The 20,087-nt window shown below is 40.3% G+C and overlaps 2 protein-coding genes across 3 annotated transcripts in view; both read left to right on the top strand.

Moving 5' to 3' along the window:
• Positions 1–8,369, top strand: part of pparg (peroxisome proliferator-activated receptor gamma) — a 31,625-nt gene extending 23,256 nt beyond the window's left edge. For both annotated transcript variants that reach the window (XM_018686891.2, XM_051074392.1), the window contains exons 5-9: positions 2,257–2,456; positions 5,369–5,486; positions 5,674–5,867; positions 5,984–6,227; positions 7,030–8,369. In XM_018686891.2, coding sequence (XP_018542407.1) covers positions 2,257–2,456; positions 5,369–5,486; positions 5,674–5,867; positions 5,984–6,227; positions 7,030–7,277 — 1,004 coding nt within the window. In that variant the 3' untranslated portion in view covers positions 7,278–8,369. The remainder of the gene's footprint in view (positions 1–2,256; positions 2,457–5,368; positions 5,487–5,673; positions 5,868–5,983; positions 6,228–7,029) is intronic.
• A 6,908-nt stretch (positions 8,370–15,277) lies between these two features.
• terf2ip (telomeric repeat binding factor 2, interacting protein) lies at positions 15,278–19,998 on the top strand. The gene is made up of 9 exons (XM_018686882.2): positions 15,278–15,526; positions 15,628–15,873; positions 16,204–16,349; positions 16,579–16,793; positions 17,339–17,431; positions 17,588–18,149; positions 18,264–18,367; positions 18,664–19,194; positions 19,363–19,998. Exons 2-9 carry the CDS (start codon positions 15,644–15,646, stop codon positions 19,582–19,584), a joined length of 2,103 nt encoding a protein of 700 aa, XP_018542398.1. The 5' UTR covers positions 15,278–15,526; positions 15,628–15,643; the 3' UTR covers positions 19,585–19,998.
• The last annotated feature ends 89 nt before the right edge of the window (positions 19,999–20,087 follow it).

Below are 20,087 nucleotides of genomic sequence, written 5' to 3'. Positions count from 1 at the left end.
TCTTCAGTTTTTTCCAAGCATGGTTAATTTGAACTTGAACATGAATACTGGTGATTTGAGACTGAAACACATATAGTTTTAGCATCTACCATACAGTAAGTAGTTTGTTTATTTCTCCTCTCCTGCCACTTTATCTCTGTGTTTCTCTCCCTGCCTCCACCTCCCCTCGTATCTCTCTGCTGTTATTTCTTGAGGTAGAGCCAGTGCTTTGAAAATCTGCTCCGTGTGGGCTTTTACTTTATCAATGATTGACATCTCAGAGTACATAGACCTCAACTGATTTCTCCAACTTGCTGTGTCACCACTGTGGGCCCGTTGCCCAGTTGGTGGTAGAGCCACTTTAGTTTGTATTCATTTGCTTAAGGTGTGCATTCGTCACACAGTCAGCATTACACAATCACACACACATACACACTGCAGTGAATGCATAGTGCAGCCTTGAATGGAAAGATAATTAATGACTTCCACTAACAGAAAAGGAGTTTAAGCATTTCACAACTTAGCATCAGATTTCAGGTAGATTACAGAGAACATTTTCACGAATTCACCATAAGAGCTAGATTATAATTATACCTTTGTCAAGTGTAATGCATCTTAAATAAATTAGAACTTCAGTGATAGCTAATCAGTTGAAATAATAATACAACAGGTATTGTGTTTCATTGAAGGAAATTAAACCACTTTTGAAAAAGTTACTATTTTTATGATCAGCACAGAAGCTAAGTAGAAAAAGATTGAACCACTTCACAGCAGTGAAAAGTGACATTCATACAATGTCATGTTCAATTTGGCAAACCCATCTTTGTCTTAAATGCCAATAATATGAAACTATAATTGATTAATTATGGATATCAGACATGAATAGATACCTCAAAGTCAGAATACTGATGTACCAAAAAAAAAAAGAAAAGAAACAGAAATCAGACCCGGCTCCTTTGTTGTGTAGGTGTATGCACAGTGTAATATTATCTGCAGCAACAGGTGGGAAGAGGAGGAGAGAAGAGACTTCATTTTATGAGATTGGTTTTCAGGTCTTGCAGTGAGCTGTGAAAATATTATTACTAATGAATTATACACAACCACATTTCCAAAGGCAACTAAATTTTGAAATTGCTTCATGAGACACACCTCATAAAATCAGGAACATTTATTATGTGTTGTTGCCAGTGGATTTTCCCTCTCACTGAAACATGGTTTGAGCTGTGTGAGTCATTTCCAGAAGTTGTCTGAGCTCTGCTGCTCTTTACAGGGGAGTGTTGTCTTCTCTAATTCTGAAATCTTTTATTTCCTGGCACAATGCTTGGAAGTTTTCCATTCTATAAAAATCTCCTGTATATGAATTTCAAAACTGTTTCATGTGCTGACATCTGGGCAGTTGGAAAGGTTGTTACTAAATGCTGGGATTATGAAAAGACAAGTTAAGAAAAGTGAGTCCCAGAAGTATTCTTGAGCAACAACTAAAAGAAATATTTCACCCATCTGAACTGACTGTCCCATATTTTAATGTCATTAATTCTCAAACTGTTTCTGCTACTGTATTTAGTAATAAGGTGTTTGCTTGCTGTAGATGACAGGTCATTTTGTGGACATTCTGGTCGATCTGATTCATTGATCGCTGTTCAAATATTAGAGATGTGATAAAGATATATAACAAACATGGCCGCAGGTGCAGGCAGCCGAAAAGTCTCTGCAGGAGAGACTCACTTTGGCTAAGAGGCCACAAAACAAACACATATTACACTACTGCTGTCATATTACTTGCTATTACATTCACTGTAATAGACTTTAAATAAAGACTTTAAAGGAAATTCACTGCTGTTCTGGGTGAATTCAGAGGACGAGGGTTAAAAGAGGACAAATGTTTTAATCCACATATATATGTCCGAGATGTTAAAGTTCCTAATTTAATTAATAGAAAAAAGGCAAATCAGCAAGTCTCAGTTGCCCAAATAAAAATGATCACATTGACTCATTAGAAAAATGTACATTTTAATGGAAGTTAACTCACACAAAAAGGTTTGACACACTGGGAAAGCGAGCATACCAGTACACCCCAGAGCACAAAGTAATAACAAAGGAAGCCATTTTTCCTTTCATGGGACTTTGGGAGTTTCATGGGAGTTTTGGTGACTAACTCTTAAACCATTACAGCATACAGTCTAGAGGAATTGGTTGCTTCACTTGAAATTGTTCAGAAAGATTTTTTTGTTTTTTGTGTTTTTTTGTACTAATGCATTTTTCTGTTTCCTTTCCCAGCTATTCGTTTTGGCCGAATGCCCCAGGCGGAGAAGGAGAAACTGCTGGCTGAGGTCTCGTCTGACATGGAGCACATGCACCCAGAGGCAGCAGATCTGAGGGCTCTGGCCCGGCATCTGTACGAGGCCTATCTGAAATACTTCCCCCTCACCAAGGCCAAGGCCAGGGCCATCCTCTCTGGGAAGACCGGAGACAGCGCGGTAAGCAGCACTGCCTTACCCTCTTCTTCACTTTTGTTTATTTGGATGTAAGATGGGAGGAGTTACAGTATTTGGTGCACTCAAAGCATGAGCAGAGTAATTTGTGGTGAACAAAACATTGTCTCTTTAGTTGATGATTACATGTACATACATTATCTGTTATAGATTAGATTCTTAGGATGGTGTATTTTAGCGTTCAGTATCAAATGAGCAGGTGAGAACTTGATGTTCACTCAGGAGTTAATGCACAGCATTCCTTTGATGAGTTATTTGCTGTTTGTGTTTGGCCTCAGTCGTCTTTGGATTCCAGAGAGACATCAGCCATATCATCGACATTTACAGTACATCCTCACCCTGCCCTCACCTGAGCTGCTGGACCTGTTGCTCCGTCCCGTCAGCTTTTTCTCCACCATACAAATTTGACATATATACAAACCAAGCAGCACATATTGTACATTTATGTTTAAATATAACCATAATAATGTCATAATGAGAATAAACAGGACATAAAAAAGCCTTTCACACAATCAAAAAAATCTTGACGTACACAATCTTTACGTCACAGACAGAGTTATACAAATGTTCTCACATGCGCATGTGCAGGTTTTAAATGAAACAAGCAGTTGCTCAGGGGGAAAAAAAAATTATGGTAAACAATACAAGTTTGAACTGAAGGAGTTCAGGAGCTTTTAGTCGAAGTAGTTCAAACCTTTCAAATCACTGCGTGTGTTAACAGGATTGTCCTCATGTTACCACGCTCAGTTTAGCTCAGATGAGATCTTTTCATGCAATTACGGCTGCTCCAACAGGAAAAGCAGATCGACTGGTTTCTACACGTCTTGGCTGTTAGAAAATATCTCAGATTACACTGGTCAAGCCATGAAAACAGGATGACGTGGCTTCTCAGCAGTCTGATAGACATTAATGGATTCAACATTTCCTACTCAATAACTCAAACTAATCTGTTATGACATGTGGTAATTCATACGACTGGACTGAAGGAAAATGTGTTGGCTGAAAGCATCAAAAAGTGAGATATCATCTATTTCTGTTTTTGTACTTAAGGTTTTGAGATATTGAATCTCAGAATTTTAAAGAGACCTAATCAAGAAATCAACATCAGCTCAATTATTAGTGGCAGAATGAACTAAGAAAACTGCTGTGAATATTCTGTAGTGATCCACAGGGCATTTTTCATGATGATTTCTCTTTTAATGGCCGACACAACACTCTGAAGAAAGATTATTGTTTAAGAATAATTTATCCAGGTACGTGTGAAATCTACATAGATGCAGCTTTGCATAAAGTCTGTAAATGAGTGCAAAACTGGGACTAAATGCAGTGTTTAGTGGAGCATGTTGACCGACACAAGTCAGGATCAGTGGTGAAACAAGAATTTAGATCCTTTACTTGAGTAAAAGCACCAGTATCACACTTCAGAAATACTAAAAGTCCTGCATTCAAACACACACAAGTATTATTTAATAATAGCAAGACATTAGCAAGACATGTACTTGAAGTATCAAAAATAAAAGTACTCATTACACACAATGGCACCTTTGTCATTATTATTATTATTATTATCATTATTATTATTATTATGGGCTCTATGTTTGAAGACAACTTTACAAGCAGAGTTTTTCTCTCGGTTGCTTCTCTCTTGGTTAAGTCAAAGCTCGAGTTCAAGGCTGCTCCTCATCTCTTTCGTCTGCTTGTTTTGACTGTTGATCAGAGCTGAGTATCCAGATGACACTGAATCATCTGTTTGTTTCAGGGAGTCCTCAGTTATTCACTAAACCACAGCAAACCTCCTGAGACAACTTGAAAATCAACGAGTTTATCTTTTGTAGGATATTTAAACTTCTTTAACATGTGGGGATCTTAATATGAGTCGATGCTTTTCTCTATACGCACTGTCAGAAGGAACGGCTTTTACAGGTGTTATCCTTGGTAACTGCAGTTATTATTTAAACTGGTTTGTAAAAAGGGATGACTGCGAGGCTTCTGTGGAGTAGACATTTTACCAGTGTATGGTTATGGACCAGTACAAAACAAACCCAACCTGTAACCAGACTGTATCTTAAGTTTCAATTTCCTCTTTATATAAACAAGACCAAATTCACTTATAAGCAGCAGACATGGCAACTTTAACCAGATGAACAAGCAGTGGATAGAAGTCCTTTGAGTTTTATGTTTCACTCAGTTCATTTTTGTATTGCAGCAGTGTGAACACCTGATTTCTTTTCATTTAGTTGAAATTTCATTAAACACCAACTCAGACCACTGGTCCCAGAGTAAGGCTGCAGCAGCCCCTGAGTGCACTGAACAGAGCAGGGGTGGGTTCTAACGCTTTTGAACTGAACACAGGCAACAAAACAAAAACCAAAACAAAAAAAGAACACACAGTTCCTCCAGCTACATTTTTTTTAAATTTCAGTCACACAGGAAGTAATTGTTCATTTCATAACTTGCTGTAATTCCCTGAAGGACCCCGCACTATTCATTTTACGGCTATGAAAAAGGAAGATTTCAGTGTATGAATGGTGCTATTCATCTGTCAGGCCACTGCATGTCCTTGCCAGTGTTTTACCAAACAGTAAGACTTTAACTCAGTTAAGCTTCATTTACCTGGAAACTGTGTTTTTGTCTGCTTCAGCCTGAAGCTAAGATTTATTTACTTTGCCCATCAGACGTATGAGATGTGCAGTGTTTGCTTTCGCAGGTGATGAGTGAGCCATGACCAAAGTGCACGGTATATATGTAGCTCATATGTCCTCAGGAACCCTATGAGAAGCTGATGTTTCTTTTTTTCTTCCTTTTTTCCCTCTTCTCTCTCCCAACCCTTCTCTACCTGCTCTCTCTTACTCTCACAAATCTTTCTTTCCTCCATATTCTTTCCTCTCCTCCCCCAGCCCTTTGTCATCCATGACATGAAGTCTCTAATGGAAGGAGAGCAGTTTATTAATTGCAGGCAGATGCCCATCCAGGAGCACCAGCAGCAGACCTCCGCCCTTACAGCCGCACACGGAGGTTAGTAGCTCCGAAGAACTGTCTGAAACAGTCTTTGCCACGACGTGGAAATCGTGTTATCATATATCATACCTCTTTCTGTATCATTTTCTCTTCTATCAGTGTCTATTTATAAACTAATATAACCTGATAATTAAACAGAGTTGTCATTATTATTGCTTTCTTTACAAATTGCATGTCATTTCAGGGATCGCAGGAGTTCACATGGGGCCAGATTGTGGCATTTTGGGAACGACAGGCATCAGTGGACATGAACCAACGGACACAGTGGAGCTTCGTTTCTTCCACAGCTGTCAGTCACGCTCGGCCGAGGCAGTGAGAGAGGTGACAGAGTTCGCCAAGAGTATCCCCGGATTCGTTGATCTGGATCTAAATGATCAGGTGAGATACAAAGACGCCTCAGCTGCTCTTCCATTCATTTATTCCTGTCATTAAGTCACGTTTCCAGGTGTTTCATGTCTAATTAACGTCACCTCAACCTTTCACCCTTTTCCCAGGTAACTCTGCTGAAGTATGGTGTGATAGAGGTCTTGATCATCATGATGGCACCCCTGATGAACAAAGACGGGACCCTGATCTCCTACGGACAGATCTTCATGACGCGGGAGTTCCTCAAGAGTCTCAGGAAACCTTTCTGTCAAATGATGGAACCAAAGTTTGAGTTCTCCGTTAAGTTCAACACGCTGGAGCTGGACGACAGCGACATGGCACTGTTTCTGGCTGTCATCATCCTCAGCGGCGGTGAGGGGCTCTTTTTGTTTTTCTTTTCAATATGATACGTTGTAGGAGGGGGTTTAGGTCAGTTTCATCAGAACAGTTTAGGTCACTGTCATTGTAAAGTGTTGTAATGCAGCTGCTGTTGACAATCTGCATCATACACGCTATGGCCAGCCTTGACCTGTTTATCAGTTTGCTTGGGGGGGGTATTATTGGCAAGAAAGTGGAGCAGAACTAAAGGTGAATGAATCAGTTTCACGTGGGGACAAAATTAAGATGAAATAAGAGCAAACGTTTGGGGTTAGGCAACCAAACGACTTGAGAACAGGTGACTCAGAAACACTCAGCTTTACTTGTTTGTTTTTGTGCCATTGTAATGATTTATATTTCAAAAGAAAAGAAGGAGAGTATGAGGAGGAGGAGGCAGGACAGTTTGAGCTGTACATTACAGCAAACTCAGCTGACCTGTGGAGCCATTTCTTCACCCACTTACTTTGATATTTCTGAACACGGCCAAACTATTTGGTCTAATATTGCTGGTTTGCATGTGGCGACTTGATAAAATTCTGGCCTTGAACCTGATCAGGATTAAAATCTGACATTTAAGTCAATTATTAACTTAAATGACCAAGATTATAGCTTGGAATAAAGATAAGAAGGCTTTTGTAAATAGCAATAATTCGGATAGGTCTGGTAATAAGGGTCAGCTTTCCCCCTGTTTGATCCTCTCATTCCTATTTAATTTATCTTATTTATCATGAACATGTACTGTAAACCTCTCCTCACACAGTTTTCATGTGTTTTAATGTCTGTGTAACCCATCCAGACCGTCCAGGTCTTCTGAATGTGAAGCCCATCGAGCAGCTTCAGGAGACAGTTCTTCATTCGCTGGAGCTGCAGCTGAAGCTAAACCACCCGGACTCTCTGCAGCTGTTTGCCAAGCTGCTCCAGAAGATGACCGACCTGCGTCAGATCGTCACGGACCACGTCCACCTCATCCAGCTGCTGAAGAAGACCGAGGTGGACATGTGCTTACACCCTCTGCTGCAGGAGATCATGAAGGACTTGTATTAGAAGTTTAACAGGAGAAGAGAAGTGGGAGGAAAAATAAAAGAGAGATTTTATTTTTAAAATCATGGGTTGCGATTAAGCACTTTGTGCTCCTGGTGTGTTGAAAAAAAAGGGAGGAGCCAGCCAGACAGGCTGACTGACTGAAATTGAGAAAGAGATAGGGGAAGAACAGGGAAAGAGAAATTAAGGAAAGATAGACAGAATCTGAGTGTTAGATCTTGTCTAGACAGCAGCATATGAATAACTCGCTGTGCACAGTCATTTAGCCACTGCTGAGCCTGGACATTTTGTTATGAGTAGGTTGCCAACTTAAATACGAAACTACCACCTATTGCACCAATCAGGACGAGCGGCTATGACTAACTGAAAGAGTGGGGACTTTCTTATTGGCAAGCCCAAGCATAAAATTGTGAATGCTCAACAAAGCCTTCTTCAAGCGCCTTTAAGGAGAAACGTATCACTGTGAATATTGTTCACCTCGTGTCACACAGTACAGTATGTGGTGTTCATGTGCAGCTTATCTACATGTTGCGTTACAACCGTCATAGGCAGCGGCAGTTTGTACGTGCTTCCATACCTCTGTGAACACTCACACAAACACACACACAAACAATGCACAGACTGTCTTTTTTTCGTCTGTTTTGGCATCCGGGTTGAAGGTGCTATCTCTTTTTAATCAGCTTTTATCCAAAGACAAAAATCAGATTATTCCCTGTAACATATTTTCGTCTCGGTTACCTGTAGAAGCTGTGAGAGTGTGAGGGCACATTAACATGATAATGTCAGGTCTTTGTTCAAAGATTAGACAGTATACGCCATATTGTGCCTTCAGGATTTGATGTTTGACTTTGTTGTGAAATGAATGCCATATAAAAATATGATATATATTATACATATGTAGTGTATAATATATATTCTGTCATGAGTTATAATTTTTGCTATGAAATTATTTTATATGTATGCAAAGCGTCTACTGTGTCTGACCAATCAGTTGTTTTTTTGTTGTGGGGAGGGCTGTGCAGACAAAGGGATTAGATTGATACCACTGCAGGAAAAAGAAGAAATTTGTTGTAAATAAAATATTTTCTAACTTTTTATTTGAAATCTGTGTCTTGCTTGAAGTCACAGGAGTGTGCGCTCGCTCCTGCACCGTCAGAAGCCATTTCCAAACAGTGTCTTCCTTGAAAGCATTCCAATCACCTAGACTTGTAAATCTGTTTTACAATCATTACATCAGCTGTCCTCAGTGTCTCTTACCAAACGCACACCCTGTTGAAATGATTGCAACATCTGAACTCTGCTGAACTGTGCCGGAAGACCAAAGTCGATCAGCAAGCAGGGAGGTGTTTTTTTATTTTTTAGAGTTTGAAAGTTATTTGGACATTTTTGAAGGGACGTCGCCTTTTGTCCTCTTTTTTTTTTGACAGATCAATTTACCTAGAAACCTGGAAAACAAAATATGGGACAGAGCGGGGATAGCGTGCGACAGCAAGGTCAGAGTCAGAGTCGAACTCAGGGCATCACACTATGCCCTCTGAGATATCAGGTCACTTCAACACACAGCACAAGTTCATTTACACAGAGCTTTCCTCTTTTCTGACTCTTTGCCACGTTATAAGTCACTGAGTGCACGATTGCACGTTTTCTTCCTCACATTTCTTCATATAGGAGATTTAGTCTCAGTAAAATAAATAAGTATATATATATATATATATATATATATATATATATATATATATATTCAGTTATATTTCATGAAACTGATTTTTCATTTCTGTGGTTTCTCATTCTGTGTGGAGCCTCAGCAAATAACTATTTTTGGTCATGAAACAGAGACAGGCATCACATTTTCTCCAGCCTCCCTTTGCATAATAAATACAATATAATGATAATGTTTTATATTATTCACATCCCCTCCTCCTCCTCCTCTATTCCACCTTAAACTTTGCAAAATGTTGTTCATACAGTCATAAATAACAGATATGGACCATTCTAATATATAATTCTGTAATGGCCAAGACTGTGGTTTCTGAGTGTTGGCTCTAAACTGGTGAAACCTGACTGTCATATTATAATCTCTTAAAGTGATATAAGTAAATAGTAGTTATATTCACTCTCTCTCTCTCGCTCTTCACCAGCTGCTCACTAACTGTCAGTCTGTCATTGGTCTCTGGGCAGCAGGCAGTGGCTTTTTAGAGGTTTTTCACTTAAGACAATTTCCTGCCACACTTGGAAGATGATGCTACAAGATCAGTGAGAGTGAACTGAAACACAGAGAAACCAAAAAAACAAGCTGCAAGAAGAGCGAGCAAAGAAGTAGTCACATCCACTGTTAATACAAGAATAGTTAAAGCATCAGCTATGTTCCTTTAAAGGGCCGTGTTTGTGTTTGTATTCCTGTGCTACATATGGTCCTGGATCCTGACCTGGTGTTCCCATCTTAAATGTAAGATTAAACTCTCTTCAGCCAATGTCGTCTGAAACAAGTCATCAGATATTACGACATTATTTGTAAATTGAAGGGTGTGAGGATCAGAAAGACTCTCTGTTGCCTCAGAGCAACGACCAGGTGAGAGAGGTCTCTTTGTCTTTATGAGTGCATGTGTGGGCAGAGGAGGAATATAACAGAATACTTATTACTTAACATGAGTATTTCTTCTTGATGCCACCTTTTTACATTTTTACTGCACTACATTATTTATCAGCTATTAGTTCTAGCTCCCTTATAAATAAAACATTTACATGCAAACATCAAATATAAAAAAAATATATAAAATTGGAAGCAGATATATTAATGTAGTAAGAAAATGGTCCAACCCATCTGCATCTTTTCATTATTTGGTGTATTTCAGTTTGTTTAGCTTTGAGTTTTTAGGTGTGGTTTTTAGTTAAAAACAATCTCCACCTTGACCAACTACAAGAGTAAAATGCTGCTTATGTGTTAATGTGTCAGTGGTAATAATTCAGTAACATAAGATATAGTATAATAGCACTCATGCAGTAATTCTGTTCATATCACATTTCAAAACAGGACTTTTTAAAACAGTTTGTTGCTGCTTTTATTTAAGTAAATAATCTGAATTCGCCCTCCACTTGCGGGCTCGTCATTATGGGAACATAAAGATCTGATCAGGATTGACAGGAATATGTGTGGTGTGAGCTGTGAAAGGCAAAGAAAAGATGGGACAAGGAGAAAGCCAGGCATCAGTGCTGAGAGAGTAGCTGGAAGAACGTGAGAAAGTAGCAGAGTAAAGGAGAAGTTTGGCCCCTAAAAATAAGCCCTTGAATTGGCAGATGATGTTGGGGGTTTCTGGCTTGGGGCCGGATGGTCCTCTTGGATGGTTGATGATGATGGTAATTAAATGTGTTCTTTATGTCGAGTCAGCATATCCTCACTTTGTTACGGCCGGTCTCTGCTGACCGAACCCTGCCAAGATTCCTGAGCTAATCTGCCAAATAATTTTCAGAAAGTATATTTCTCCTGTTGTCTGTCCACACGGAGCCAAGTCCAAAGATAGCGTTTGTGATTTACACAGGGAAGTTTTGTTTTTGTTTGAGTTCCTTCAGAAACGGCAGCTTTGTGTTTTTTTATTCTCTTTTGTTTTAGTGTCAGGGAGGAATTTTACTCCCACCAGTGTGTGATACCTGATATGTGTGTGTGTGTGTGTGTGTGTGTGGGTGTGAGTGTGTCCTTGTACAAGCCTGAAGTGATACACCTGCCACTGGAAGACGAATATAGCTCTCAAGAAATAGTTTTGTTTAATCTGGTGTTTATACAGAAAACACCTCAGGAATTTATATGAAGGCACTTTATGTTCTTGGGGATTTTACCGGAAAACAGTTTAGACAGAAACACTGTGAGTTCAACACAGCTATAAAGAGAGAATAAGTCTCTGTTCCTATGGTAAAACAATTACAGCTCTATAAAACATTAATGTTCAGTTAATGTAGCTCTGTGTGTTAAAATTACTGTGCTGTACTCAAAGCTGGTGTTAGTTTTCTTTCTTTCTTTCTTTAGGAAAATACTGTAAAATAATTGTTGCGGTTTCATTTGTCCTCAAGATTTGTTTGTAAGATTCTACTTTTGTGGTTCTTTGTGATGTTGTCATGTTGTTTATTCTCAGGTTTGGGTTGTTTTATGTGTCTGTTCTCGAGGGTTTTTACAGGGTTTTTGTTCGTACTTTAATGTTGTTTTATCTGGTTTTTGTACGTCGTGTTTGTTCCTTTTCATGTGTCACATCAGCCTGCACAGGAGCTGCTGGTGAAACACTCTCACACATTTACATCATAATTAACATGGACTTTCCCTGATGAGTGAAGAGAGAGTTATTTGACTTTGCCAGATTCACTGGACTGGATTTGTGGACAATCTGATAAAGCCCAACAGGAAACTACACAGTGGTCCTGATATGAAACTGAGCATAAAATTAACAAACATGCTGTTGCAACAGTGCAGACATGCTCTCGTCATTTGGGACGTCACCACGTGTGTCCGCCCACAAACATTTTTCAGACATTGTGTGACTTTGATTTTACCTGACACCACATCTCTTTACCTTTGTCAGTTAGATTTTTTACAAGTGATTCACTCATTCACTTGCACCTCAACACCATTAACTGCACCTGAGTGGAAAATTAGTGCAATACTATGTAATGTGACCTACTTACCACCAGTCATATGATTCACATGAGGGCATTGTTAGTTAACATGCTGTACATCATTCCTGATTTGATCGAGTGAAAGGGCTGATATTTTTAGATATCTCTCTGTTTAAATGACCTTTTTACAGACACACCAGCTAAAGACTACAATATCTTTAAACATAATTAAAAAAAATAAATCAGAACACTATTACATGGCTACATTAAGCAGTTTAAAGGAGAGTTGGATCAGAGCGAGGCTAGCTGTTTCCCCCTGTTTCCAGTATTTATGCTAAGCTAGGCTAACTCTTGCAGGTACTGATTCTCATGAAACTTGCAGCAAGAAAATGCATCAGTGAATTTCCCCAAACGCCACATGACTTCAAACCTGTTCATCCACAATGAATAAAATGATTTGAATGTAAGCAATGTACAGGTTGTTGATGACTGCTGCCTGCACCACACTGGTCCTATCTCATCTGTGCATCAAAAACACACGTCTTTCCAGCAGACTGAGCTCCGACTGCTGACTGCCAGGTTTTTGTGCTTAGATTGACGCCTTTCTCTTTCACTGTGGAAAATTTTCCAACAGAATACCTATGGTGACCATATTGTCCCAGTCTGCAGAAACAGAGTGGACTCTGCCGAAAGTTCAAATCTGGGAGGAATGTGCCTGAGTATCAAGAGAGAGCTCGATACTGCTTTGACAAGACAGGAACAAGACAGGTGGGAAACACTGAAGGGCAGTTTTCAGTTTGTGCTTCTCTGCAGTTTACAGCTCTACTGTAGCTGAGGCCTTATCGTAGCTCAGAGTGACCCGGGTCTTTCCAGCCTCTAGATTAGTTGTTTTTTTTATCCAAGCAGCACATCGACAGGACAAGGCAAAACATCACTGGCACCAGAGTCTCGATCTGTCTCCCTGAGAAGCTACAGTTGGCGACAGTCATGACATCTGAGCAGAAGTCAAGGCCACGTCTATAGACCAGTGGCTTCAGGATTCATCTGTGAGATATGTTGTAACGAGGTGTATCATCCTGCTGGAGGTTTATTCTGCTGACTGGCATTGTTTCCAAATGCTAATTCAGCAGACAGACTGAAGATTGGATTACAGTGTACTTTATTTCAGATACAGTAATATCAGTGACAGGAGTACTGTTTGACTGACAGCCCTGGTGTTCAGTTCAGCAGTGCAGCGTCTCCCTCTGCAGGCGGTAACAGGTCCTGTGCATCGAGCTGCCTCACTCTGCTGCAGCCAAACCAAACCAAACTGTGTGATATGCATCGGTGACCTGGCCCCACATCCTCTCTACAGTTGCTGATTCTAAGGGGAAAAACAAAGATCAGTGCTGTCAGTGTGATGATGGCTCAGGAATGAGTGGATTCTTTGAGGGCAGAGGTTCGAGTCCAGGGTGGGTCGTAATCAGCTTTTCAGGAGTGACTATCTTCACATCTTGTATCTAATTATTACAAACTGCCCATAAACATGTGTTGATTTGGAGGAGGTGCAGCACGTCAGCAGCTGTTGTATTGTTTCAGCTGGTTGAGCAGAAGAGGGGAGAGGAACAATAGAGGCCAACAACAATAACGGAGCTGTCAGGGCCTGTGAGGGAGGCGAGGTCAGTGAGGTGATACGGTAAACAGGCCAGCCCAATTCCTTCCCATGGCCTTCTGCCTTAACTGAATGACGAATAAGCAAAGTGAAAGATGAAGTGTGTATTTCATAAAGTCTAACAGTGATAATTAATGCAGGGAAATGCTGGGAGGTGCTGATTAGTTTTTGGCTGAGGGAACTGTATCAACAAAAGACAAAATCAAAACGAGAAGCAACAACAAAACTGTGTGAATCATTTTAAATGTTTTTGTTCCGAAGATTTTTAATGCACAGAAAAATGAATGAACTCAAGAAAACAAAAATCCATAGATTCATCAGTGACCACAGAGAGCACGTCTTATTAGTAGTAGCATAACTTTATTTATATATAATGTAAAAACAAGCGGAGAAAACAATAAGGGGGGCTTACATGATATTTAATTTAAATGTTAATTGTCAGTATTTTCAGTTATTTACAATGTCAAACACAGACAATGCAAAAAGCACAAACAGGATTTAATCTAATTTATAAATATCACTGTTATAATTTAACAGTGGAGCGTTCTTCCCTCTTTAGTTTGTGTAATGTGATTTTTGAGCAGTAAAACCTGAGAGTAACTTGGTTAGTAAGCCTGGTGTTTGTTTACTAAACACTTAAATACAGGCAGACTTCCATATTAGAAATGATTGTTTTAATTCCCTGACGACAGCCTAAACAAACCAAGATTCTACGACATGATCTCTGCACTGAATCATCAGAAACTACATGCAAACACACGTCTCCACTTTGACTGTGCACATCAGGTTTAACTTTATATGAATGCTGTGAATTTTATAATGAGGTGCTGGAGTGAGTGTAGGAGTTACAGTATATCCATCATGTGTTGCACAAGCAGCACCTCTGCCTCTGGGGAACAATCAACTGATCAGAAATGATAAATCCCACAGGACTGTCAGTGTTTATGTGTTTGATTCCAGAGATATAATAAAACCTCACAGCTCAGCTGGGCTGTTTATACAGAAGGGCTGTTAGTTTGTGTACTATACACTCTGACTGTGTGTGGTCCTGACCCTGTCATCAGCACAGCCAGGAAAAACTGACTTTGCTAATGTTGCAGTACATATTGTATTGTGAAAACAGAAACACATCTAATATTTTCAGACCAGCCACATTTCGACAGCATCACATCACACTTTGATTTATTACTATTTATTATTAACTTTGGTTTCCATTCTTTGAATGAATGCGTCAGAAGCATCATTTTTAAGTCTGAGTTTTACACCTTTAAGCCCTATTTTAGATGTACACCTGAAAGGAGTCACAGTGCTTCATCCATCACTTCATCAGTATGAGGGTACAGTGAGAATAAATAAACAAATAATTAGATACATTAATAAATAAATGAAAAATTAAAAGCTGGATACAAATAAATGGAGATATAAATAAAAATGTTATTCACATATTTATTGCCCATGTTTTTATTTTTTTACATTTGACTAATTTATTTACGTATTTTAAATTAATTATTATTAATTATTTTCTATCATTTTTGTGACGCCCATACTAGAGACAGAAATATAAAGTGGCTTTAGATAGATAGATAGATAGATAGATAGATAGATAGATAGATAGATAGATAGATAAAAGCCAAAGAAGAAAAAAGATAGCGATGTTTTTGACAGAATCAAAATAAAGAGATGGATATATAGATATAACCAGATACAAACTAAAGGGGGCGGCAAAGCGACATTAATTTGAATTAATTCGCCGAAGAAGAGAAACACCCGGAAGTCCACTGTGTTTGGGTTGTCGTTGCGGCGGGAAAAGGGACGGTTATCTCTAAGTTCAGCGTCAAATCTTATCAGCGTTTTTATATATGATAACATTTATATCATAACACCAGATGATTAAGCAGAAACTTCGTCCACGAAGCTTTAGCCTCTAAACCCGGCGACGTTGAAGCTAAAGCTGCGGACCAGACCAGACCAGCTCCTGTAACGGACGGAAACCTCCTCCCAGGTGTTTGTCTGCGGTTGATTTAAGTTGTTGTGGTACCTTAGTGGTCCCATTTTTATAGTTAACATGTAACAAAGTACCGTGTAATTTCATCCTTTGCTTAGGTGAGACTTTGTGACCATGCCGTCCAAGCAGCAGGATGGGGACAAACCTAAAATCTCCCCGGTTCTCTTCATGACCGTGGACGGTGAACCCATGTCTTTCTTCCTGCGCCCGGGCCCCGTCAAACGCAAACTCCAGCCGCTCATCACATCCGGAGGAGGGAGGCTGTGCAGTGTCCAGCAGCCAGGAGCAATCCTGCTGATCGACCCGGAGGAGAGAGGCTCTGTTTCTGACACTGCTGCTCACTGGTAGGCGCTGGACTGGGACGCTTTTAGAAAGTGTTTACATCAGTGATATAACGCAGCTCATTCAGACTGAAGGAAAACTAGATGTGTGTAATTTTGTAGTAATCAATACTTTGTTTGGTGGGGATGGGTTAATATGAATATTAATATATAATAGTATTATTTGTAGTTTTATTCCACCTTTTTAGCTGCAGAATACGTGTCAGCTTTAGCACAGTAAACCATCACCATGTTCATCTTTATCTTCAGTGAGATCATTTCATTTGCTATAGTTTGTTACTGTATAACAACACAGCACAGACGTGAGGCCACTCACGTGTGTTTTCTCCTCAGGTACGTGTCCACTCAGTACATTTATGACTGTATCGAGAAGGATGAGCAGCTAAATGTCGACGACTACAGGTTAAACCCCGAAGTGGTCCCGAGACAGTCTGCCAGGCTCAACACCAGCAAAGACGGCTCTCCTGGACTCTTAGTAGGTATGATGTAAACACATAACACTGCTTTTCATAGGGATTTAATCTGCTCTTGATTCTGTACTGATATGTTATGCAAAAAGTTTAGTTTAAGACCCAAAACTGACATCAAAAACCTGTTAAAGTTTATTTTAATAATGACGTGTGCACTGCTTATGATTTGTCGTCACAATAAGTGTAATTCTGTTTGGTTTAAATCTACTGTGAACATACCTTCTGTTATTATCATTAGGCAGGGCTGCCTACACCGCTGAAGAAGATGCAGCCATTTTGAGTTATGTCAGCAAGCACAAGAGTGAGATCGGGGGAAACCGTCTTTGGCAAGAGATGGAGAAGCAGCATGTGACCAGTCACAGCTGGCAGTCGATGAAATATCGATACAGAGCACAACTGGCTAAGAGACAGCCTGCGGTCGAGGAGGTGAAAACAACAGAGGTACAGACCAAGGTAATTCACCTGGAGGGTGTTTCTTTCAAAATGTTCTTATTAGGTACAGATATCAGTGTACCTTTAAAATCTAAACAGTTTTCTGTACAACAATCCTGCAAAATTTGTGAAGCTTATAATGTTAATGTTGAGACTAGTGTAGTATTTTATGCTACAGTATATACAGATGGATATGAAACATACTTGGGGCTTTGTTGTCTCTGTGTTTCAGATGAGGGATGTCAAGATATCAAACATTTTCCAATTAAAAAAAGAGATAATAAAGATAATATTATTTTTCCATTATTCAAATAACCAAAAGCTGTGGTTAATGTTGTAGAAGCTGTGGGGGAGTGTCTTTTTAAACAGCCACTAGAGGGCAGCACATTTTTAAAAAACGAATTGTACACATTGTGACTTCCATGTTATGATACTCATGAAAACATACGCAGTATATTTCACCGGACTTTACTCACATACTTCCTACTGTAGTACAAAGGGGATGTGGATTAGAGTTTATTTTTTATAGACATGTAGCCTGTAGCTTGTGATCTGTCTGCTTATAGGAGGAGAGAAATCAAGGGAGAGATGTTCAGGAACCTTCCAGTGAAGACGCTGCTCCTCCTCAGACACATTCAGCAGATACAGACCTAACGCAGGTACAGTAGAGGCCGGAGCACACTGCCTCTAACACCACAGCTTTAGTACATTCTGTATATAAGTATTACAGCCGATAATTTAAAGACATAATATTTGTGTGTGACTTGATAATTAACTGAAATGAACTGAGCACCACAGGTCTGGTGTTTCTGCAGATAGAGGCCCAGTCCACACCAGCCGAAAGCTCACAACCAGAAAATGTCGAGGCTCAAGCATCAAACTCCCCTGAACCTGGGGGGCCTTGTTTGGACCCACAGACAGATGCCCATCCTGCTCCAGCTGAGGGCACAGAACCAGAGACAGCAGAGCCACAAACAACCACCTCTCCACAGAAAGACAGCGTGCCAGAGGACTCGCTGGATTCCCTGCCTGACTCTTTCACTCCTAAAAAGCCTAAAGAGAAGCAGAGGGCGTCCCCAAGGCCGGAACAGCCGCAGCGTCGATCAACACGCAGACAGCTTGAGCTTGAGGCGTCACCATCGCCTGAACCTTACGGCAAAAGACTCCGATCGTCAGCAACTTCTGCTGAGAAAGTGACGTCATCTCCCCAGTCTGCAAAGAAAACAAATAAAACAGCTGCTAAGCCCGCTTTTCAGAAACACACAACAGCAGACCAGCCGCCCGCTAAGAGAGCCAGAGGAAAGAACGAGGCAGCAGCAGCAGAGAGTCAACAGCAGGAGAGTGAAGAAGCTACTGTGTCTGAAACACCACAGCCAGGTTTGTCATTCCTCTCCAGACAGTAAGTCATCTTAAACAAGCTACGGAGATAAAATGTTCAGACAAGCAGAGCGCGTGATCTCCTCCTCTCTTTCTCTGTTTCATGTTTCTCAGATGAAGCATCTAATTCACTGCCACAGAAAGGAGAGAAGAAAAAACAAAAGAGAAAGCTGGGGATTCTGGAGATGGCCACAAAGGAGTTTGAAGATGAAAGTGAGGTACGGCCGCACTGCACTATACAACACTGTTCTGCTTCCTTACAGTGGCAATGCAGCACTGTTTTATATATGCAGCTAATTGTATTAAAAGAATTTTAAATATTTGATGTATAGAGAATAGATACAGTATTTACATATTTTCCTTTTCGCAGCTATGGTTGCTGTTACCTTTTGTGTCTTAATCTGCTAAACCTCCAACAAACATGAACACAGCGTTAAAGAGCCATGGCACTTTCATATGTTAACGTCATGAGTTGCTCCTTTAAGATTTAGACTGTGATGTTTCTGTCTCTTAGTCCTCTGAGGATGAAGCTGCAGATCTCCAAAACCCAACTGAAAAAGCGGTGACATCAACAGAACCTGTCCCCCCACCTTCAGATACAGCTGCAGGTCCTGCCTCTGCACAGTCCAACCCTGAACCTGCAGCTTCTGAACCTGCAGCTGCTGAGGCCATCCTCACAGCCTCCAGGGCCCACCTGTTCATAATGGACAGTGAATTTCAGGAAGAAGAGTCTCCGTCTGTTGTCGGTGACAGGAACCCAGCTAAATCCAACCCCGAACCTGGACCCAGTGGTGACCGTGCACCAGAGACAGGTTGCACTAAACCTACAGCTGCTGCTGCTCAGGCTGTCCACCCAGCCTGCGGGGCCCACCTGTTCATATTTGAATCTCAGGAAGAAGACTCTCAGTCTGTTGTTGGTGATGGTGCTGCAGCTAAATCCAACCCACAGCCACTAGTGAATGAAGACGCTGCAGAATCTCTGACTCAGGTGCAGTTAGAGGAGGACATGCAGCGACTCAGAGAGCTGATGAACCAGACAAACCAGGTGAGCAGATGCATCAGCAGTTATATATATACTCTTTATTCTTGGTTATATTGTTTGAGAATAGAAATAAACCACAAAGTAGAAGTGAAATAATAGAAATGATTAAATTGGCATTAATTCATTGCTTATTTGTCTGTTTTTAACCTCTACTACTGGTTTGTCTTCTAGGACTTAGTTAATGTGACCAAAGCTCTGTTGAAGACCAGCGGCAACTTCTCTGCTGCGCGGGATCTGCTAATGAATCCCTCCTCCTTCTCTGGACCGTTCTGGTCTCGCTGCGATGACGATCTGCTGCTCTCCGCTGATCCTGACGTCCACCAGCAGCTGCAGGAGAAATACGGTGAGGAGGAAGTGGCTAAAAGAATAGTGTTTCTGGAGGTGGAGGGGTGAGAGGGGAGCTCACACACGTCTGTTACAGCTAATAACTAGAGTGAAATCAGCGCGTCGGTTTGCTGGTATTCACTGTGGGCTGAATTTCTTCATTGGTGTCCAAAAAATATTACAAATATTGTGGCTCTTCCTTCGTTACGTTATTCCCACTAACTTTGAAGAACTAAAATCAGAGACATCGAAGGATAAACAGCTCCCTGGCACTTCAACCATTAAATGTTTTTATGTAAATAACATAGTGCCATGTGCTGTTCACTTGTTTGGGGACAGAATATTTTAATGCATTTTAGCATGAAAATACTTTATGTGTTTTTTAATATTTTTGTTTTCATTAAATTGCAAAACATTTAGTTGTTTCACATCATCTAATAACTTGCCAAACATGAAATAAAATCAGTGCAATTTTTTAATGTATTGAGTTTCACTGGTGAATTTATGAACAGAGTACATTGGAGTGGATAAAAGATAATTCAGTCTTGTTTAAAATATGTGATGGGTCTTCC

This window comes from Lates calcarifer, linkage group LG12, assembly GCF_001640805.2.
Source record: "Lates calcarifer isolate ASB-BC8 linkage group LG12, TLL_Latcal_v3, whole genome shotgun sequence".
NCBI classification, from domain to species: domain Eukaryota; kingdom Metazoa; phylum Chordata; class Actinopteri; family Centropomidae; genus Lates; species Lates calcarifer.
Note: the sequence above shows the minus strand (reverse complement) of the source record. Positions and strands in the feature narration are given on the sequence as shown.

Excerpts from the sequence above, each read along its gene's own strand:
- terf2ip (XM_018686882.2), top strand. The coding sequence starts at position 15,644 with ATGCCGTCCAAGCAGCAGGATGGGGACAAACCTAAAATCTCCCCGGTT. Across the intron at positions 16,350-16,578 it reads CTCTCCTGGACTCTTAGTAG|GCAGGGCTGCCTACACCGCT; the intron begins GTATGATGTAAA and ends TATTATCATTAG. Across the intron at positions 17,432-17,587 it reads CAGATACAGACCTAACGCAG|ATAGAGGCCCAGTCCACACC; the intron begins GTACAGTAGAGG and ends GTGTTTCTGCAG.